Raw genomic sequence first — 17,935 nt, 5'->3', positions numbered from 1 at the left:
CCATTCTCAAGTGATACTCTTTGTTTCCTCTAAACCCAAAACGTATTCAGAAAAAACATATTAGATGCACAGACCTGGAAAGATGCTCTGTGTAGGATTGGTACTTATTTGTTTGTTGATACTGAAATTGAGGAACAAGAGCCTAAATCCAACCCAGTGGCAACGAGAAATGATGAGAAAAGTGGGAGGAACTCCTTGACTTTTCAAAAATAACCATTCACTGACAGGAAATGAGGGACAAGGTTTCACAGGGCAGGATCTACACACGCTTAAACTAGAGAGCTAAACTGCAACCAGCAATCTGCCTCTTTTGTTATTCTCCCACTGGGTTTTACCTCCTATTTTTTCCATCCATTTTGGTGGACTAGATCCAAAGATGGGGGCGGCTCCAGAAATCATTTTTGTTTTACAAAATTCCATTTTCAAAGGTAGATTAAAGGTAGTGGCATTATATAACGTATTTTTATAATAGCTCAATGAGGTCGGAAGAGAGAAGGGAGATATTATAGTCTCCCATTATAAGGTTTAGGAAATTGAGGCATCAACTGATGAAATCACTATTCAAGGTCATTCGGCAAACGAGTGGTGCCGTCGGGATCAGAATCTAAATCTCAGCCAAACGTTCTACCCATTATCAATGCCGCCTCTTCATTCCGTACAAAAACCCAATCAATACAGGGGGCTACAGCTCCAACGCAGAGACCATAGAAAGACTGCTGCTTTCCCAAGTGGGAAATCTCATTTCTATGTTGGCAGGAAGACCACCGCTTAGCCAGCTGCTCTGTCCCCTCTCCCACACTAAAGGTGCCCCAGCCAGCACATGTCAAACTAGACTGGGAGGATGAAAAAAAAAAAAAAAGAGCAAGATGGACCACTGTCTCCTGTTTCCAGCATGATTCTTTGTTCTATTTTCAAGTCGTGGGCATAGGAAGAAGATAATGATGAGACTCTCCCATGAGAATACCTCCTAAATCTAAATCTGCTAAATCTGTCACTCTAGGTGCACTAGATTTACTTTTAGGGTGAGAGAGAAAGGAAGAGAAAACAATCTTTTTTTTTTTAGATATTTCTGAATCTGAATTGATGAACTTTACTTCTCACCATAACTATCGTCCATCTGTCTCCCTGCTCCACTCTGGCCTTTCTCTGCTGTCGTGATCCCTAACTCACTTTCTCTGTGTTTCACTACCGTGTTTATCTACTTGTAGTCATAACAACTCTCGTACTTTTTAAGCTATCGTTCATCGGTTCGTGTCGGCTTGTCTTCCCAGTGAGAACGTAAGCTTCTCGGGGACTGGAATCCTGCTATATATATTCTGTATCTACCCCAAGGGTCTAGTGCAGTGCTCTGCAGACAGGAGATGCTCAATAACTACTGTTGATGGTGTTGATAGTGATGATCTAATAATTAAAACTTCCTACTTCAAAAATAGCAAATACTTGTTCTGAAATTCAGTTTGTAGTAGTGCATTTTCTAGTCCAGAAAAGGGAATTGGCCAATGTTTCTATTTCCGTCCCTCAGCAGATGAAAATCAGTTTTCAAAGAAGGTGGTGATTAACAGAGTCATTCTGAGAGTGTAGTGACCGTGGCACGCTACAAAATTCTGATTCCAGGACAGGAGGAGCAGTAAGATATAGCCAAGTCTGACGTGTTCATTCTGCTCCCCGTTATATCCCTGTCTGCCCTTCTGCTCTCACTATTAGTGAATAATCATTGTAACGTTCCCCCATTCAATTAGGAGCTCCTTGAGGGCAAGAAATGCTCGCCTTCCGTTCTCTTCAACTCTCCCATGTGTTTAACGTTCAGTAACCACCCAATAAAAACCACCAATTGATTTCATCGAGGTGATAAGGAAAAGCAATGAGGTAGATAGAGAACATGGGATAACTGGGTGCCTCCTGTGCAAAACAGAGCAGAAAAGCACTGGCCGTTCGGCACTCATTTTATCCACAACGGCCAAAGGCAGTGTGGACCTCAGTTAAAGCAGAAGTCCGCGATCTTCTCTTGAAGAGATGTCAAATCAGATGAAGTCTCTGAGCATTTGGAGGGCCAGCAACCAACCATTCAATACACACAGATAAGGTGGGGAGAGGAGGAGAGAAAAAGAGATGGAAAAAAAAGAGGAAGAAAGAGAGGTAGAGAGAAAAAAAGAGAAAAAAAGTAATACTTATGGTACTTCCTGAGCAGTTACGAGGTAGCGTGTTCTGTACTACCTGCTGGGGTAGATATAAGATTATCAGGCTGAACACAGACCTTGCCCCATATGGTGCTTACAGGCTAGGTAGGAGGGAATAAGATTTCATCCCCATTTTGCAGAAATGGAAACTGAGGCACAGAGAATTGCAGTGACTTGCCCAAAGTCACACAATAGATAAGTGGCAGAGCCAGGATTAGGTCTCACGTCTTCTGATTCTCAGGCCCCTGCTTTTCCCACTAGGCCATGGTGCTTCTCGAAAGCGAGGAAACACACTCATTTCTGAGTCTTTTCATTTGAGAAGAGGGGATATGGTGGTTGTCAGATTGGCAAAACTGCTCACAGTTTTCACTGCTTCACCCACCGCCTACTCTTCCTCCTACACCTCACCAGTGATCCAGACCCGGTATCCGCGGGGGTCAATCTGGGCCCCTCCAACAAGGCTGCTCTATCGCCTGTCCTGGTGCTTCCTTGCCCATCAGAGCCCACCCATGACAGTAGGGCCAGAGTGGCTGGTACTGGGCACTGCGGCTCCTTTAGTGCACTTCTCCGGTGCCTGAGGGGGATGACTGTTGTTCTTCCCTGTCCAGCTTTCTTTGTCGGCCTCGGCACCCCAACTGCTCGCCCGGATGCCGGGGGAGAGGGGAAGGGGTGAGTAACTCCATTTTCTCCACTAAGCCCTCCTTTGCCATCAGTCAGTCAGGCGATTGTATCAGTTGAGCGTTTACTGGGTGCAGAGCACTGTACTAAGTGCTTGGGTGAGTACAATATGCCAATAAACACATTCCCTTCCCACAACAAGCTTACTACCGTCTGCATCACTATGCACTTCGAGCTGTACCCTATAAGTACTGTATATTCCCCGACCCTAAGCCCCACAGCACTTAGGTACCTATCCAGAATTTATTTTAATGTCAGATGCAAGTGCTTAATGCATACCCTTGTCTGGAAAATATCTGAAGGGATATCTTGCCTTCTGATCTATGCCCCCCAAGCCAAAATGGAGCGCTACACACAATAGCTGCTTTATAAGTATTTTTGGTGATACTGATGACTTCTTTCTCTTGAGAGATGAGGGCTTTTGTGTCCGTATCCATAACCTACTTTCAGAACTTTCAGTATGGATGGATGACAGAAAAATGACCCATGAGAAGGATGCTACTGTGTTTCTAGCAGGGAGAGAATATGTTCTCACTCTTCAGTGATCGAAAGTCTAAGACTGAGGCATCTTTTGCCATCTTTCTTATCCAATACAATACATGATAGAGTAAATGTGGTTACCCAGTCGGGGAGAAGCCAAAGTCGGTAGGGCACTTGTCTCAAGAACCAAGACTGTCAGTTGAGTTAAAGGAGTGACTGAATTGGATTAAGCACCTGAGACTCCCTTTTGTGAATCGTTAAATGTTTCCTTTAATGGGCCACAATACTACATATTTTTGTGCTAATCAATCAAGCAATCATATTTATTCAGTATTTACTGTGGGCAGAGCACTGTACTACTAAATACTTGGGAGAGTACAAGATAACTGAATCGGAAGACGTGTCCCCCGCCCACAAGGAGCTTTACAGTCCAGACGGGGAGACAGACATTAATATAAATAAATTACGGACATGTACCTAAATGCTGCGGGGCTAAGGGTGGGGTGAATAAAGGGTACAAATCTAAGTGCAAGGATGATGCAGAAGGGAACACTAAACTCAAGGCAACCTCTCTTTCCCTAAATCCCTTGTTGATGCATTCCTTTACTTGAAACACAATGCCCCATTTCTACAGAACATCCGGTTTCTGACAGTTCCCTCGAGGCTACGCAATTCTAGTAGCCAAAAGAACAAGTACCAGAGAAAAGGAAATGATTTTTTTCGATTTCTCACACTCCCTCTTCATCTCCCAGGTCTGGCAGAGGCCCTAGATAGGCTAAGTGTGCAACAGCAGAGCAGAAGGGTTACACAGAAGTGCAAGTCTTCTTCCCAAACAAAGCGGAACAGAAAATAGCCATGCCCAACAAAGGCAGCTCATGATCCGATTCTGCATTAATTTGCCACGCTTGTCTTCTATCCAGCTGTTAATTATGCTCTTTTCAACATAAAAATCACGACTAATGGTACCAGAGAGGAGTAGAACAGTGGATTCAGCAGAGCCCATTCTGTGAAGAGCAAAATCGAAACAATAAAAAATTGTTCTCAATCACTGCATGCCACTGAGAAAGTTGCTTTTGGTGCTACTTAGCCATTTGGACCAAATTAAGCTCTTCCAGGGTCTCTGAGTCTCCAGAGGAAGGCATTTGGGGAGGAGAGTGTTTTCCACACCAGGGTGCCATCAGGAAAGGACTCAGCAGCTGTAATGAGAAGGGCTCAGAACCATATATCTCATCCTAATGTGAATAGAAACAACCAGTATCCTCAGCTTGCTTTAATCAGAGGTGCCAAACATCAGTTATCTTGCTTTATGATGAGTGGAAATTAGATGCTGAAGAGAAGGCATCAGACTATCTGCCCATTGGACTCAGCTTGTCCTCAGTTGTGCAAACCATTTTCCTTCCCATCAGGCATCTGAGGGCCACATTTGAAATTGCCACAAACCTATTAGGCTAGAAGTCGTACACACTGATGGAGTTTGAGCCTGTGGCTTGCAGAATAAGCAAATATTTCACTCGTAAATGCCAGTGGATTCGTTCACGGGAACCTGGAAAGCTCTACATCAGCCTTGCAAAATGCAAAATTGCAAAATCCAATCAAACCCCCACAGTCGCTGGCCACAGGAAGGAACCCATCATCAGCCCTGTATTTACCATCTCCATTCTTCTCTTTGTTTTTGAGATAAAATCTAGATGATAGAATTTCTTTCTTTCAAAAGATACAAAAAGTAATTAACTATCACACATGATGGGGGTGGGCAAGATAAGATGGAGACACACACCTAAATATGTTTGATATCTTCATTTTTTCTCCAGTCAGTAGTGGAACTGTGTAAATTATGCTGGTAGAAATGTCTTTGTAATTGGAAGAAACAAACAAAACGAACCAAAACCAAATTTGCCTATTTCAAGATAGCGCAAACAGTGGTGCTGTTGGGGAGAATCTATCTAAAAAGGAAAGGAAAAAAAAAACAGGGCTAAAATTCGGGCAGTTAAATGAAAAGGTACCACTGTAACTCTGAATGTGATCAGCCATCCAATTTCCTTGAAATTAGCCCGTAAAATTTACAGCTCAGGTTCCCGAGACAGAGAAACATGGTGAGGGCTGCTCGATGAGCAACAGCCAGCAAAGTCTTGACTTCCAAACCTGTGCTAATCCCTCCTATGTAAAATGACTCCCTCTCAAATTCGCTTATTGTTGGATGTTGATCCCACCCCCTTCCGAACTGCCTGGAGGATCAGGCCCATCCTCTGGCTCCTATTCCCTGGCTCCCTCCATTGTCCTTCTGATGGACCGTGCAACGTCACCACTGCGACATCCGGGGGCTAGGTTTCCCCGGCCTTTTTGGCCAAATAATCGACAGGTATACGTCCGAGCTCGTAGCCAACCACCCCCTTCCATACTTACTCCGTTTGCTTTGCTGAGAGCCTGGAAATAGATGCTGTAACTCTTCAGGGGCGAGAGGGGGGCATTCCAGTAGCCATTGTAGGTCTTGTTGTCGCCCACCGTGAATGGCTGGGTCCCGGGAAGGTTGATGGGCTTCAGCTCAGCGGCAAAATAGTGAGGCGAGTCTAGGGTGGAAGCATTCTTGTAGCTCACGGGCACGGAGAAGCACTCAATGATGTCAGCAGCCCTCCGAGCCTTCTGCAGTCTCTCCTCCTTGACGACCAGCTGGTAGACACTGGGAGAGGAGGGAGGGGGAGTTAGAATGCCCCAAACTGCCCCGGTCAGGTAGATCGCAGTGAAACGGGAGCAAAAATGGAGTGGTGGACATTGCCCCGGGCCAGCAGGCTGAGGAGAATGGTTTTCAGTTTTTTGTCTGAAGATGTACCCCTAAGCTGGAGAGGAGTCGTTACGTCCTCAGATCAAACAGAACCAGTTTGCCCGGAAACTTCAGGAGTCTAGTGTGTCGAACCCTCAACCTGAAAGCCGGGAAACGGCAGAAGCCTGGTTGTTTCCGGTTGAGATTTTACCACACTAAATAATGCAGCTGTTGGTAAAATTGGCAAATATGCTTGCTTTCCTTATCAATCAATCCATCAATGATATGGACTGGGCACGTACTAGGTGCGGAGCTCTGAACCAAGTTCTTTGGAGTGTACTCTACAGTAGAATTAGCAGACACGTCCCTGCCCTTAACGAGCTTACAGTCCAGGTGAAAAACTCATCCCCAAAGAGATCAGAAATTTGGGTCGAAAGAATAAATTAAATAAATAGAGGTCCACCACCAATTCTTACTCCCTGGATACCGCCACCTTAAGTCTCCTTCGAAATACACTGAGGAGAAATCAGTAGCTGGGCCCAGACCCTGCTCCAAATACAAGGCAGGAGGTAAACTGGTTTCAAAAAGACCTTTTATCGCCCCGGCAACATGAGAAGCATCGCGGCTTAGTGGAAAGAGCATGGGCTTGGGAGGCATTCATTCAGCGGTATTTACTGAGTGCTTACTATATGCAGAGCACTGTACTAAGCGCTTGGAGGGCAACAGAGGTCAAGGGTTCTAATCCCCACTCTGCCACTTGTCAGCTGTGTGACCCCGGGCAAGTCACTTCACTTCTCCGTGCCTCAGTTACCTCATCTGCAAAATGGGGCTGAAGACTGTGAGCTCTTCGTGGGACAACGTGATTACCTTGTATCTCCTCCAGGGCTTAGGACAGCGCTTGGCAAATAGTAAGCGCTTAACAAATCCCGCCATTATTATTATTCTCAGCCCTTTAGGCAAGCCAGTGGATAAATAGCCAACAGCCCACCCTTGTTTGAAGTGTATTATCACTACCTAGTTTTAGTTATCCAGAATAGGGTCTACATGTGCCGGTTCACTATCCCCTTATCTACCCCTTGGCCAATCTGGCTGCTGTCACCCGTTGGAACGATGATCTCCGAGCACAACTAACACCGATTTGGAGAGCTCTCGCCTGAGCCTTGACAGGCAGCCTTGAATCCGACCTCAAGTGGCTTAGAACATGGGTCATTTTGCCCAAACACCCTAACTTGCACCTGTTCCCAGGTCATCCACCATCTATCAACTCACCTACTCAATTTTTGGAGGACTTTCCGCAGTACAGCTCCATCTGCATAACATTTTGCTACCCGGAAGAGCTTGGTGTCAGCTGGGGATTTGGAGATTTCACTGCGCACTTTGCCAAGTCATTTATAAGGAAGCTAAACAAAACCAGTTCCTGCAGAAGCGGCGTGGCTCAGTGGGAAAGAGCACGGGCTTTGGAGTCAGAGGTCATGGGTTCGAATCCCGGCTCGGCCACTTGTCAGCTGTGTGACTTCGGGCAAGTCACTTCACTTCTCCGTGCCTCAGTTACCTCATCTGTAAAATGGGGATTAAGACTGGGAGCCCCACGTGGGACAATCTGATTCCCCTGCATCTACCCCAGCGCTCAGAACAGTGCTCGGCACATAGTAAGCGCTTAACAAATACCAACGTTATTATTATTATTGTTTCCCGGCCATCCCATCTTTACACGGCTCCGTTCCGGGGAGGTCTCACGGATTCTTCCCCTTTGTTTTCTATTTAGCCAGTTTTCTATCCATGAGAGAACATTCTAATCAATCCCATAATTACGCAGTTGTTTCAAAAGCCTTTGGTGGGGAACCTCGTCAAAGGGCTTAGGACACTGTCTACTGATTCCCTTCTTCATTTACATTTATTTCGCCCTTTCGGAAACACGGCAGCATTTCAGAGGATGAAACTGGCTTTAGAGCATATTCTGCCCCGCTGAGGGCCCAGTGGAAAGAGCACAGTTCTGGGAATCGGGAGACTTGGGTTCTAGATCTCAATTTGCAAGTAGATGGAATGTCTTTGGGGCGATACCGATAATGATAATCATAATAATAATAATGCGGTATTTGTTAAGTGCTTACTATATGCCAAGCATGGGTAGATACATGATAATCAGGGGCCACTTGGGACTCACAGTCTAAGGAGGAGGGAGAACAAGGTATTGAATCCCCATTTTGCAGATGAGGGAACCGAGGCTCAGAGAAATGAAGTGACTTGCCCAAGGTCACACAGCGGGTAAGTCGCGGAGTCAGAATTAGAGGTCAAGTCCTCTGACTCCAAGGCCTGCGTTTTTTTCCACAATGCCATATTGCTTCCCGAGGAAGTGAAGGGGGGTTCTGACTGAAGAATGTCTTTGGGTTGGGAGCCTATGGAATCAGATGTAACTCTCGAGCAAAATCAACCACTCGGGGAATGGGCGCTGGGAGGACGATGTCATTAACTCCGCCACCACGGCGAGAGACTGTGTAGAAGCTGAGCCGCCTGGCCCCTCTGAGCCAGAAAGAGGCTGAGAGGAAGCCGAGATGGCAGCTCCATACCTCACTGAGTGGCAGGGTAGGCTCAACCGGTTCTTTTTTCCTTTTTTTTTTTTAAATGGTATATGTTTACTGGGCCAGGCACTGTATTAAGAATGGGGGGCAGATACAAACTAATCAGGTTGGACATGATCCACATCCCACATGGGGCTCACTTCCTAATGTCCTTTATATTGTCAGGGTAACTGAGGCACAAAGGAAGAGAAATGACTTGCTCATAGTCACACAGCAGACAAGCAGCAGAGCCAGCATTAGAACCCAGGTCTTCCTTACTCCCAAGCCCGTGATCTATCCACTAGGCCATGCTGCTTCTCGTAATCCCCAGTGACGCCTGTATGGGCCACCCGCTAGGCCCGCAGAAAGCAGCAGGGGTGCCAAAGTGGGCCAGCCAAGTCAGGCAAGGTAGGAGGCTGCCCCGGTCGCGCAGGGGCAAAAGAGCTCATCTGTACCGGGCACAGGGCGCCACGCTTGCTAACGGCGGCCACGGGTGGGCTCCATCTTGTAGGCGTAGCGGCCGTTGCTCTGAAGCCGCCATGCAGGGCAGAGACGTCATCACGTCACACTCCGTCATGTGCAGCATGATGAAATGACATCATGCGGAGTGTGGGAAGAAGACAGCATAAATTGCGTGTCTCTTTGCCCACTGATAGCTCAAAGGCCCCAGTGCAGACCCCTGGCCTAGGCCGTTTAGCGAGGTGAATGGGCCCAGCAGTAATCGTGAAATAACTGTTGGCAAATGTGGGCGGTAGATGACGAATATGAAATGTACATCGCCTTGATTCTATTTATTTGCTATTGTTTTAATGAGATGTTCATCCCCTTGATTCTATTTATTGCTATTGTCCTTGTCTGTCCGTCTCCCCCGATTAGACTGTAAACCCGTCAAAGGGCAGGGACTGTATCTGCTCCCGATTTGTCCATTCCAAGCGCTTAGTACAGTGCTCTGCACATAGTAAGCGCTCAATAAATACTATTGAATGAACGAATGAATGAAATATGGGCAGAATCTCTGGCAACCGCCCGCTGGGTTTTGGTCTTCTCGGCCGTAAATGGGTCCGACCCTTCGAATGCTTTTGTTTGTCCTCTAGACTCTAAGCTCACTTTGGGAGGACGTATGCCTATCAACTCTGTTGTACTTTCCTAAGCACTCAGTACAGTGCTCTGCACAGAGTAATTGCTCAGCTAATGTCACTGTTTTATTTGCTCTTCGTAATGAGGTTTTCTGCAGCTTTCCGACTCTCTTCTGTAGCCCAGCAGAAGCATGAATGGCAGAGCTAAGACGCTGAGTAGCACTGCAGAAACGACTAATAATAATAATGATGGTATTTGTTAAGCGCTTACTATGTGAAAAGCACTGTTCTAAGCGCTGGGGAGGGGGAATACAAGGGGATCAGGTTGTCCCAAGTGGGGCTCACAGTCTTAATCCCCATTTTACAGATGAGATAACTGAGGCACAGAGAAGCTAAGTGACTTGCCCAAAATCACACAGCTGACAAGCAGCGGGGCCGGGATTAGAACCCAGGACTTCTGACTCCCAAGCCCGGGCTCTTTCCACTGAGCCACGCTGCTTCTCATTAGCACTATAATCAATTACTGATGAGGGTATTAAGTGCTTTGAATAACCGCAACAAAAATAATGATAGATACTAATACTGTTACTGATAATGATCGCGTATGTATTAAGCGATTATTACTATGTGCCAAGCACTGCATTAAGTGTCGTGACCCAAATACATAGACTGGCCATGGTCCCTGCCACACATGGGGCTGTTTAAATAGGAGGGAGAACGGGGATCTAATTCCCATTTTAAGTTTGAGGAAACAGGGGTACAGAGAAGTTATACAACAGTGGCGATGTCTGCATTAGAACCCAGATCCCCTGACTCTCAGGGGAAAGAAGCCTGGTCTCTTTTCCAATAGGCTATACAAACTCTCTAAGCACTGGATATCAGATCGGATGAAATCTACGTCCCACACTGAGCTCAAAGTAAGGAAGGTGAGCCTGCATTTTATCTCCATTTTATAGATTTTATAGAAATTGGGACAGAGAGACTTCTCAGGGCCAAGATTTTCCTGGCCAAACTTGTTGGGAGATTCCATTATCATTCGAACTTTCAAGAAGACCATCTGATTACTGTCAGGTTGAGAATTTTAAACTGTGCTTCCCTTTTTCTCTATAGTGTGTAAATTTTGGAAGAAAAAAAGTGTGGGGGGGGGGGAGCATTATTCCCTCTTCATAACCTACCATTTTCTATTCTTATCTTGCTGAAAATCTATTTTCATAAGAAAAAGCTTGATTTAAGTTTATCAGCCAGAATGAAAGAAAACATAAATATGAATAATGAAACCGAATTTTTCCTTTACTTAAGAAGAAGAGCTTGCAATCAAATAGGAGAATTCAGGAAAATCTGCTAAGAGAACAGTAGGTTTTGGTCAAAATATTCTGACGCCATCTAAAGAGAACCATCTATGATATTCAGCCATCTTTGCCTCGCCCATCATACATGTTTACTCAGTCAGAAGGCCCATTCTCTGATTCTCCTCAGCATTATTCATTCAGTAGTATTTATTGAGCGCTTCCTGTTTGCAGAGCACTGTACTAAGCGCTTGGAATGTACAATTCGGGAACAGATGGAGACAATCCCTGCCCAATGACGGGCTCACAGTCTAATCATTATCAGTCTGCTCAGTGACTCCATGAGGACAGGTATGTTGCCATTTTGGGGGCCTTCCCCAAAAGTTACCAAGCGATTAATGTCACCACGGTTCCGCTTTCAACCTGTTCCCTTCTTGAAACCATCATCTCAGTGAGAGGGCATTAATTAACTTTCATGTACTCTCCCAAACGTTTAGCATACTGCTCTGCACACTGCGGGTGATGGAAAGAGCCTGACAATCTCCTAGAGATGGAAAGGACGAAAGCTGATCTCAACCTCAGAACACTTTCCTTGTAGATCACCAAGCGACTTTGTTTCCTCAGGCAATTGGGTCCAGCTTTCGGAACCCTACGGTCCTGCTCTGGTAAGGATGTTAATGTCTATCTGCCCCTCTGGACGATAAGGTCACTGTGGACAGGGAATGTAACTGTCTATTTTTATATCAGAGCCTCCCAAGTGCTTCACTTGTGTGTTCCGCACACAGCGAAAGCTCAAATAAATATGACTGAATGAACGAATGAATGCTGAAGAGTAGCTGGCTGCAACTGCCCGTTTAGCTTGGCTCACTTTGCGGCAGAGAAAGAGATGTCACCGGTAAAGTTTCACTTTTCTTCAGGGTATTCACACTGACTCTCCTCACTTGTCTACACAAGGCTGGTGCTTTGTCTCGTTAGACAGAAGAGATCAATAAGAGCATTGGAAATTGTCAGCGGTGAATCATTCTAAGTGCTTTCAAAGGGACGAAGCTTCTGAAAGACAGGCAGAGAGCGTCGCCACATCTGTAATGGAACGACACGGATTCTAACACCAACAAAGCAGAGTGTTCGGGTGGGCAGTGGATGAGAATTCTGCAGTGACTGCCTCAACCACTAAATCCACTTACGTGGATCATTTAACATCTCTTTTCGGGAGCCCTGAAAGATCTCGTATCGGTGGCGAAACGGTGCAATTGATCAAAGGGGAAAAGGGCAAGGGATTTCCAATGGCAGGCATTATGAAGAAAGATAGTGATGGAAAATATTTATGCCTCAATCGATGGCGGAGAGTTTAGAACGCAGATCATTTTTAATACAGAACTGCTGTGAAATGTACGTGTGTGTCTGTGTAAAATACTGCTTTTTGATTTCTTTTATTGATTCCTCCCTGTCTATATAATTCATAAGATGAGGTGCTCATCCGTGGGGGATTCCAGTGAGGGAAAGTCTCATCGGGTCATGGGGGGCTGGGGGGAGGGCATTTTCCTCCCACCAATAAGGAGCAGGGAGCTGTTACGTGTCTCTTCTCTTTTTTACACACGCCCAGGCTCACCCCTGCCGTTGGCTAAATCTCTCCCACGCATATTGGTCTCGGGCACTTTCATCTAATGAGTGCTGAAAAGGTAATGTTTTTAATTCATCCAACACAGCTGGCAAAAAATAGAACGACAGAGACAGACATTCTGCCTCTCATTTAATCTGATAAATGGGCGATTTGAGCTCCACGATGCCCCTGATTCACAGTAAGGAGGGCATTAATAGGAGGCTGGCTCAGAGCGATGGGCCAGTTTTGGAGGCCTCAACAGCTCTGTACACTTGCAGTTACATTCTCTCTACTCTGAGGATTGTTCCGAGACACTTGGCTGGTTATCTAAATGCAGTTTGCAATAATATAAATTAGATAATGAAGAAAAACCAGTATTCCCTAAGCCTTAAAAGTCACACTGAATATTTGCACTGCCACAAACAATCCTTAGAGGAGACTAGCTAGCACACAAAGAACACGATAATTTATGGCTAAATGATATTCCTTTGCTTTACGTAGCACCTTCCAGTCAACAATTCCAAAAGCCTTCAAAACAGGTATTAGCTTTGTTTTCTACACAGGTAAGCTAATCTGCTATGACTCTCATACCCAATTTTCAGGCAATTAAATAACACTTTGTGAGTTTCAAAAACAGTGTGAATTCGAGATAGAAATTTGGAGGCCCAAATTAATGGCGCTTGGGGAAATAAAGGATGATGGAGATGAAAATTCAAACAGGCTTCGATGACGCTCAAAGGAAGCCATTTTGAGGTTTCACATTAACCAGTCTTGGACTATTCTTCTGTTTCTTATTATTTTGTATCTTCCTCAGCACTTAGTACGGTTCTTGCCCTAAAGTCAGTGCTTAACAAATACCACAGTTATTATTATTATCTTTATTATGATTATTGTTTTTATTCAGTGCACAGTGGAAAAGAGAAGACAGCCCTAAAAAGCTTCACTACGCTTGCTCCCAAGAACAAGGAAAGCCGGGACTCTTTTTCTGCAGCTATTCGGAGAAAAAAACATACTCCTTCTCCAAACAGTCCAAACTCAGACCTCTGAGTGTTCACGGAGTCTCCCTTTCTCCAGTCCTAACCTTCAGATCTCAGTCTGGACCAACAGACTGGAATCCCTGTGATCAGAGCTGAGCTTTCAAATTTTGTCCATATGAATGAATCCTTTTTTTCCCCAGATTCCACCCAAAGAGGGCAGGAGTAGAGTCGGAGAAGTAGAGGGAGTAGAGGACGGGGCGGTGATGAGCGGATTTCATAAAGCGACTAGTCGAACACTTCTACAACCCAAAGTTTCCCCTCTCTGGGAACGTAATGGATCAAGACACGCACACACACTCAAGCGGAGTCAGCAGAGCATGCCCGTCTTTCTGCTATAATTAAAAGCCTGAGAAGATAAGGCAGCATTAGCTCACTATAGGTCATCTCAGCATTACTATTTTACCATTTATTCAACACTTAACAGGGCGTTCGTTTCTGCCCAGAGAAAAGAGGGTGCTTCGGCAGCACCAGGGGGCACGTGGGGTGAACACAGATGAAATCCTGGATTCCTTGATAAATCGTGTATGAAATGAGGGCCAGAAAATGTTCCTACACACATTTCAACCCACCTTACGTTCCCCCACCCCGAACCTGAGGCATTTGAAAGTTTAGACAGCTCCCTTCATGTCTCTGGTAAAAGCTTCCCTCCTTCTGGTTATCACAGCATAAACACAGCATCCAGAGAGGAAAATGTGCTCTTATCTTCACCTAACAAGGGAATCTGCTAACAAATGTGGTCTCCATTCAGCGCCCAGACATGAGTGTGGAAGATAATCACTCCAGATAACAGCTCTGTTTCTCACTTAGGGCTGGACTCTGCCACTTACTTACTTTCTCTTTCATTTCCTTCTCGCAGTCAGACTACCTGCCAGGTTTGAGCTCCTTGGCGGATGGGCTTTTCCATTCACAGATATTTGAAACCGGTCAGCTCTGCCCAGCACCGGTAGGACGGTTGGGAATTTTCCTGGGTAACTAACTGATCCGAATCATCTGGGGTCAAATATGGAGCGTGCCTTGCCTTCGGTCGCTCAATCAATCCTATCTATGGAATGCTTGCTGAATGCAGAGCACTGTGTTGAATGCCTGGGGGAGGACAGCAGCGTGGCTCAGTGGAAAGAGCACGGGATTGGGAGTCAGAGGTCATGGGTTCGAATGCCGGCTCTGCCACTTATCAGCTGGGTGACTGTGGGCAAGTCACTTCACTTCTCTGGGCCTCAGTTACCTCATCTGGAAAATGGGGATTAAGCCTGTGAGCCTCATGTGGGACAACCTAATTAACCTTCTATACCCCAGCGCTTAGAACAGTGCTCTGCACATAGTAAGCGCTTAATAAATACCAACATTATTGTAACAGAATAGGCAGGCACCTTCCCTGCCCACAAGGACCTCACTGTCTAATAATAATAATAATAATAATAATAATGTTGGTATTTGTTAAGCGCTTACTACGTGCAGAGCACTGCTCTAAGCGCTGGGGTAGATACAGGGTATTCAGGTTGTCCCACGTGAGACTCACTGCTAATCCCCATTTTACAGATGAGGTAACTGAGGCCCAGAGAAGTGAAGTGACTCGCCCACAGTCACCCAGCTGACAAGTGGCAGAGCCGGCATTCGAACCCATGATCTCCGACTTCCAAGCCCGGGCTCTTTCCACTGAGCCACGCTGCTTCTCTAGAGGGGGACATACACATTCAAATACATTACAGAGGGTTTGGGTAACTCAGAAAATTGGATTTCGCTCCCATATAAACTAGGTGACTGTCACATCTGGCCTTAGCCATGGGATGTTTTGGAATTTACGCACGAGGGCTGACCTGGCTTACGGAAGAGCTTTCCCCAGTCAATCGAACGCATTTATTGAGCGCTTACGGTGTGCAGGGCACTATGCTAATGGCGTAGCGGATAGAGCACGGGCCTGGGAGTCAGAAGGTCATGGGTTCTAATTCCGGCTCTGCTACCTCCCTGCTGTGTGACCTTGGGCAAGTCACTTCACTTCTCTGGGCCTCAGCTACCTCATCTGTAAAATGGGGATTAAGACCGTGAGCCCCACGTGGGACAACCTATCTTGTATCTACTCCAGCATTTAGAACAATGCTTGGTACACAGTCAGCACTTAAATACCATAATTATTACTACAATATAACAGAGTTATTAGGCACGTTCTGGAGATCTGGGTTCTAAACCTGATTCTGCCTCTGGCTTGCTGTCTGATCTTGGGCAGGGACATCATCTCTGGGCCTCGCTTTCCTCACATGTAAAATAGGGATAAGATGATTATTATCTTTCTCTCTTAGACCGTGAGCCCTATGTTGGGCAGGAAATCTGTCAGAGGTGGATATAATAATAATTATCGTTAAGGGGATTATTAGGCACTATTTGTCAAGACTGATCTAAGTGCTGGGGTAGATACAAGTTTTATGAGGTTGGATCCGGTCCCTGTCCCACATGGGGCTCACAGTTTAAACAGGAGGAAGAACAAGAATTGAATCCCTAAGTTAGAGATGGGGGAACTGAGGCCGAGAGAAGTTAGGTGACTTATCCAAGGTCACGCGGCAAGCAACTGGCAATGTCAGGCTTCGAACCGAGATGATCTGACGCCAAATCTCTCTCTTTTCATTCATTCAATAGTATTTATTGAGCGCTTACTATGTGCAGAGCACTGTACTAAGCGCTTGGAAGGAACAGGTCGGCAACAGATAGAGACGGTCCCTGCCGTTTGACGGGCTTACAGTCTATTCACTAGGCCACACTGCTTCTCTACGGTTATATCTACCCCATCATCCAGCACGCTGCTTAACACATGCTGTGCACTTAGTAGATTCTCTAACTAGGAGTCCTTTTACCTTATGCAAGGAGTAAAGTTTTTAGAAAGCATAGCCTAGTGAATAGACCATGGGTCTGGGAGTCCAGAGGCCTTGGATTCCAATCCCACCTCCACCATTTGCCTGTGGTGTGACCTTGGGCAACCGCAGAGAAGCAGTGTGGCCTAGTGAAAAGAGGCAGATCTGGCGTCAGATTTTTTTTTTCACTTCACTTCTCTGTGCCTCAGTTACCTCATCTGTAAAAGGGGGATTAAGGGTGTGAGCCTCATGCAGGACAGGAACCGTGTCCAACCTGTTTAAATTGCCGATATCTCAGTGTTTAGAACAGTGCTTGGCATATTGTAAACTCTTAACAGGTACCATGCTAACAATAATAATAGGGATTAAGACCGCAAACCCCATATGGAACAGGGGCTGTGTCCAAGTAAATTTGCTTCTATCCACCCCAGCACTTACTACAGTGCCTGACTCAAAGTAGACGCTTAAATATCACAATCAGTATTATTATTATTATCATTATTATTCTAAGTTCAGTTATTTTTCTAAGCAGCAGTGTATGAGGGAAGAGTTGGTACAGAAATCTGGGGGAGGTGGAGATATTTCTTCAACTTAGCTTATTATGAAGTCAAGAAAACCCTAGGTTTTCCCCAAACTAGTGCCTGCAGAGGCAAAATCAGCTCCTGCTGAACTAAGAAAAATACCACACAATAGAAAATCAAACTCCCGCGCCTGAGAGACCTCGAAAATAGTGATTCTGCAAAGACCACCGTATACTGGTCTTTTTTTTAACAGACTTTTCTACAGGAGGCAAATGATCAACGGTTATTTGCTTTAGGTCTCAAAATCAAGGTCAATCATTCCAGAGACAATTTGCAATCTCTTTTCAAACCCCGTCCGGTGTCTAGTTCTGAAACGGAAAGTAAGAAGTAAATGACTTGTTGTGAAAAATCGTTGGGCTCTCAATAGCCACCTTCCCCAGTAAAAATCATTAATAAAATATCAGTTGCTGCCAGAGCAGCAAACATACAGAAAGTAAAAATTGCATTAACAATGATATTTGAGAAGACAACTATATCCCAGTTCACGAATTATTCAACCAAGCCCTTAGTTAGGAATACTATTCTAATAGTTCGTCTCCAGGCTAATGGTGTGGGAAGTTTTCTCTGTACCCGCAAGGAGAAAAGCAGAGAAGTCGAGGAAGCTTTAAAAAGGCCAGATTACACATTTACATTGTATTTAGATCTAAAAAAAATTGGAAGTTAAAGGATAATGTAATGCGGAAACCTGTTTTCTTCTTTTAAATCACAAGTGTTTTCTTCTTTTAAATCAATTTTAGTAGAGAGGGTATCTTTATGCCTTCTTAGTGTTTTGTTTCATCTCTCCTTAAGGGTCGGGCACCAGACCCCTCTCCCCTCTTTACATCTTCAGGTTGGGAGCGCATTGAAGTCCCAGGAGAGTGTCCA

General features: G+C 45.4%; 1 protein-coding gene across 9 annotated transcripts in view; it reads right to left on the bottom strand.

Moving 5' to 3' along the window:
- The window catches only part of PTPRT (protein tyrosine phosphatase receptor type T), a 900,646-nt gene that overhangs the window by 177,230 nt on the left and 705,481 nt on the right, over positions 1–17,935 (bottom strand). For all 9 annotated transcript variants that reach the window (XM_029070022.2, XM_029070024.2, XM_029070020.2 and 6 more), the window contains exon 12: positions 5,739–6,012. In XM_029070022.2, coding sequence (XP_028925855.1) covers positions 5,739–6,012 — 274 coding nt within the window. The remainder of the gene's footprint in view (positions 1–5,738; positions 6,013–17,935) is intronic.

The sequence above is a fragment of the Ornithorhynchus anatinus genome, chromosome 8 (genome assembly GCF_004115215.2).
Source record: "Ornithorhynchus anatinus isolate Pmale09 chromosome 8, mOrnAna1.pri.v4, whole genome shotgun sequence".
In the NCBI taxonomy this organism is placed as follows: domain Eukaryota; kingdom Metazoa; phylum Chordata; class Mammalia; order Monotremata; family Ornithorhynchidae; genus Ornithorhynchus; species Ornithorhynchus anatinus.
Note: the sequence above shows the minus strand (reverse complement) of the source record. Positions and strands in the feature narration are given on the sequence as shown.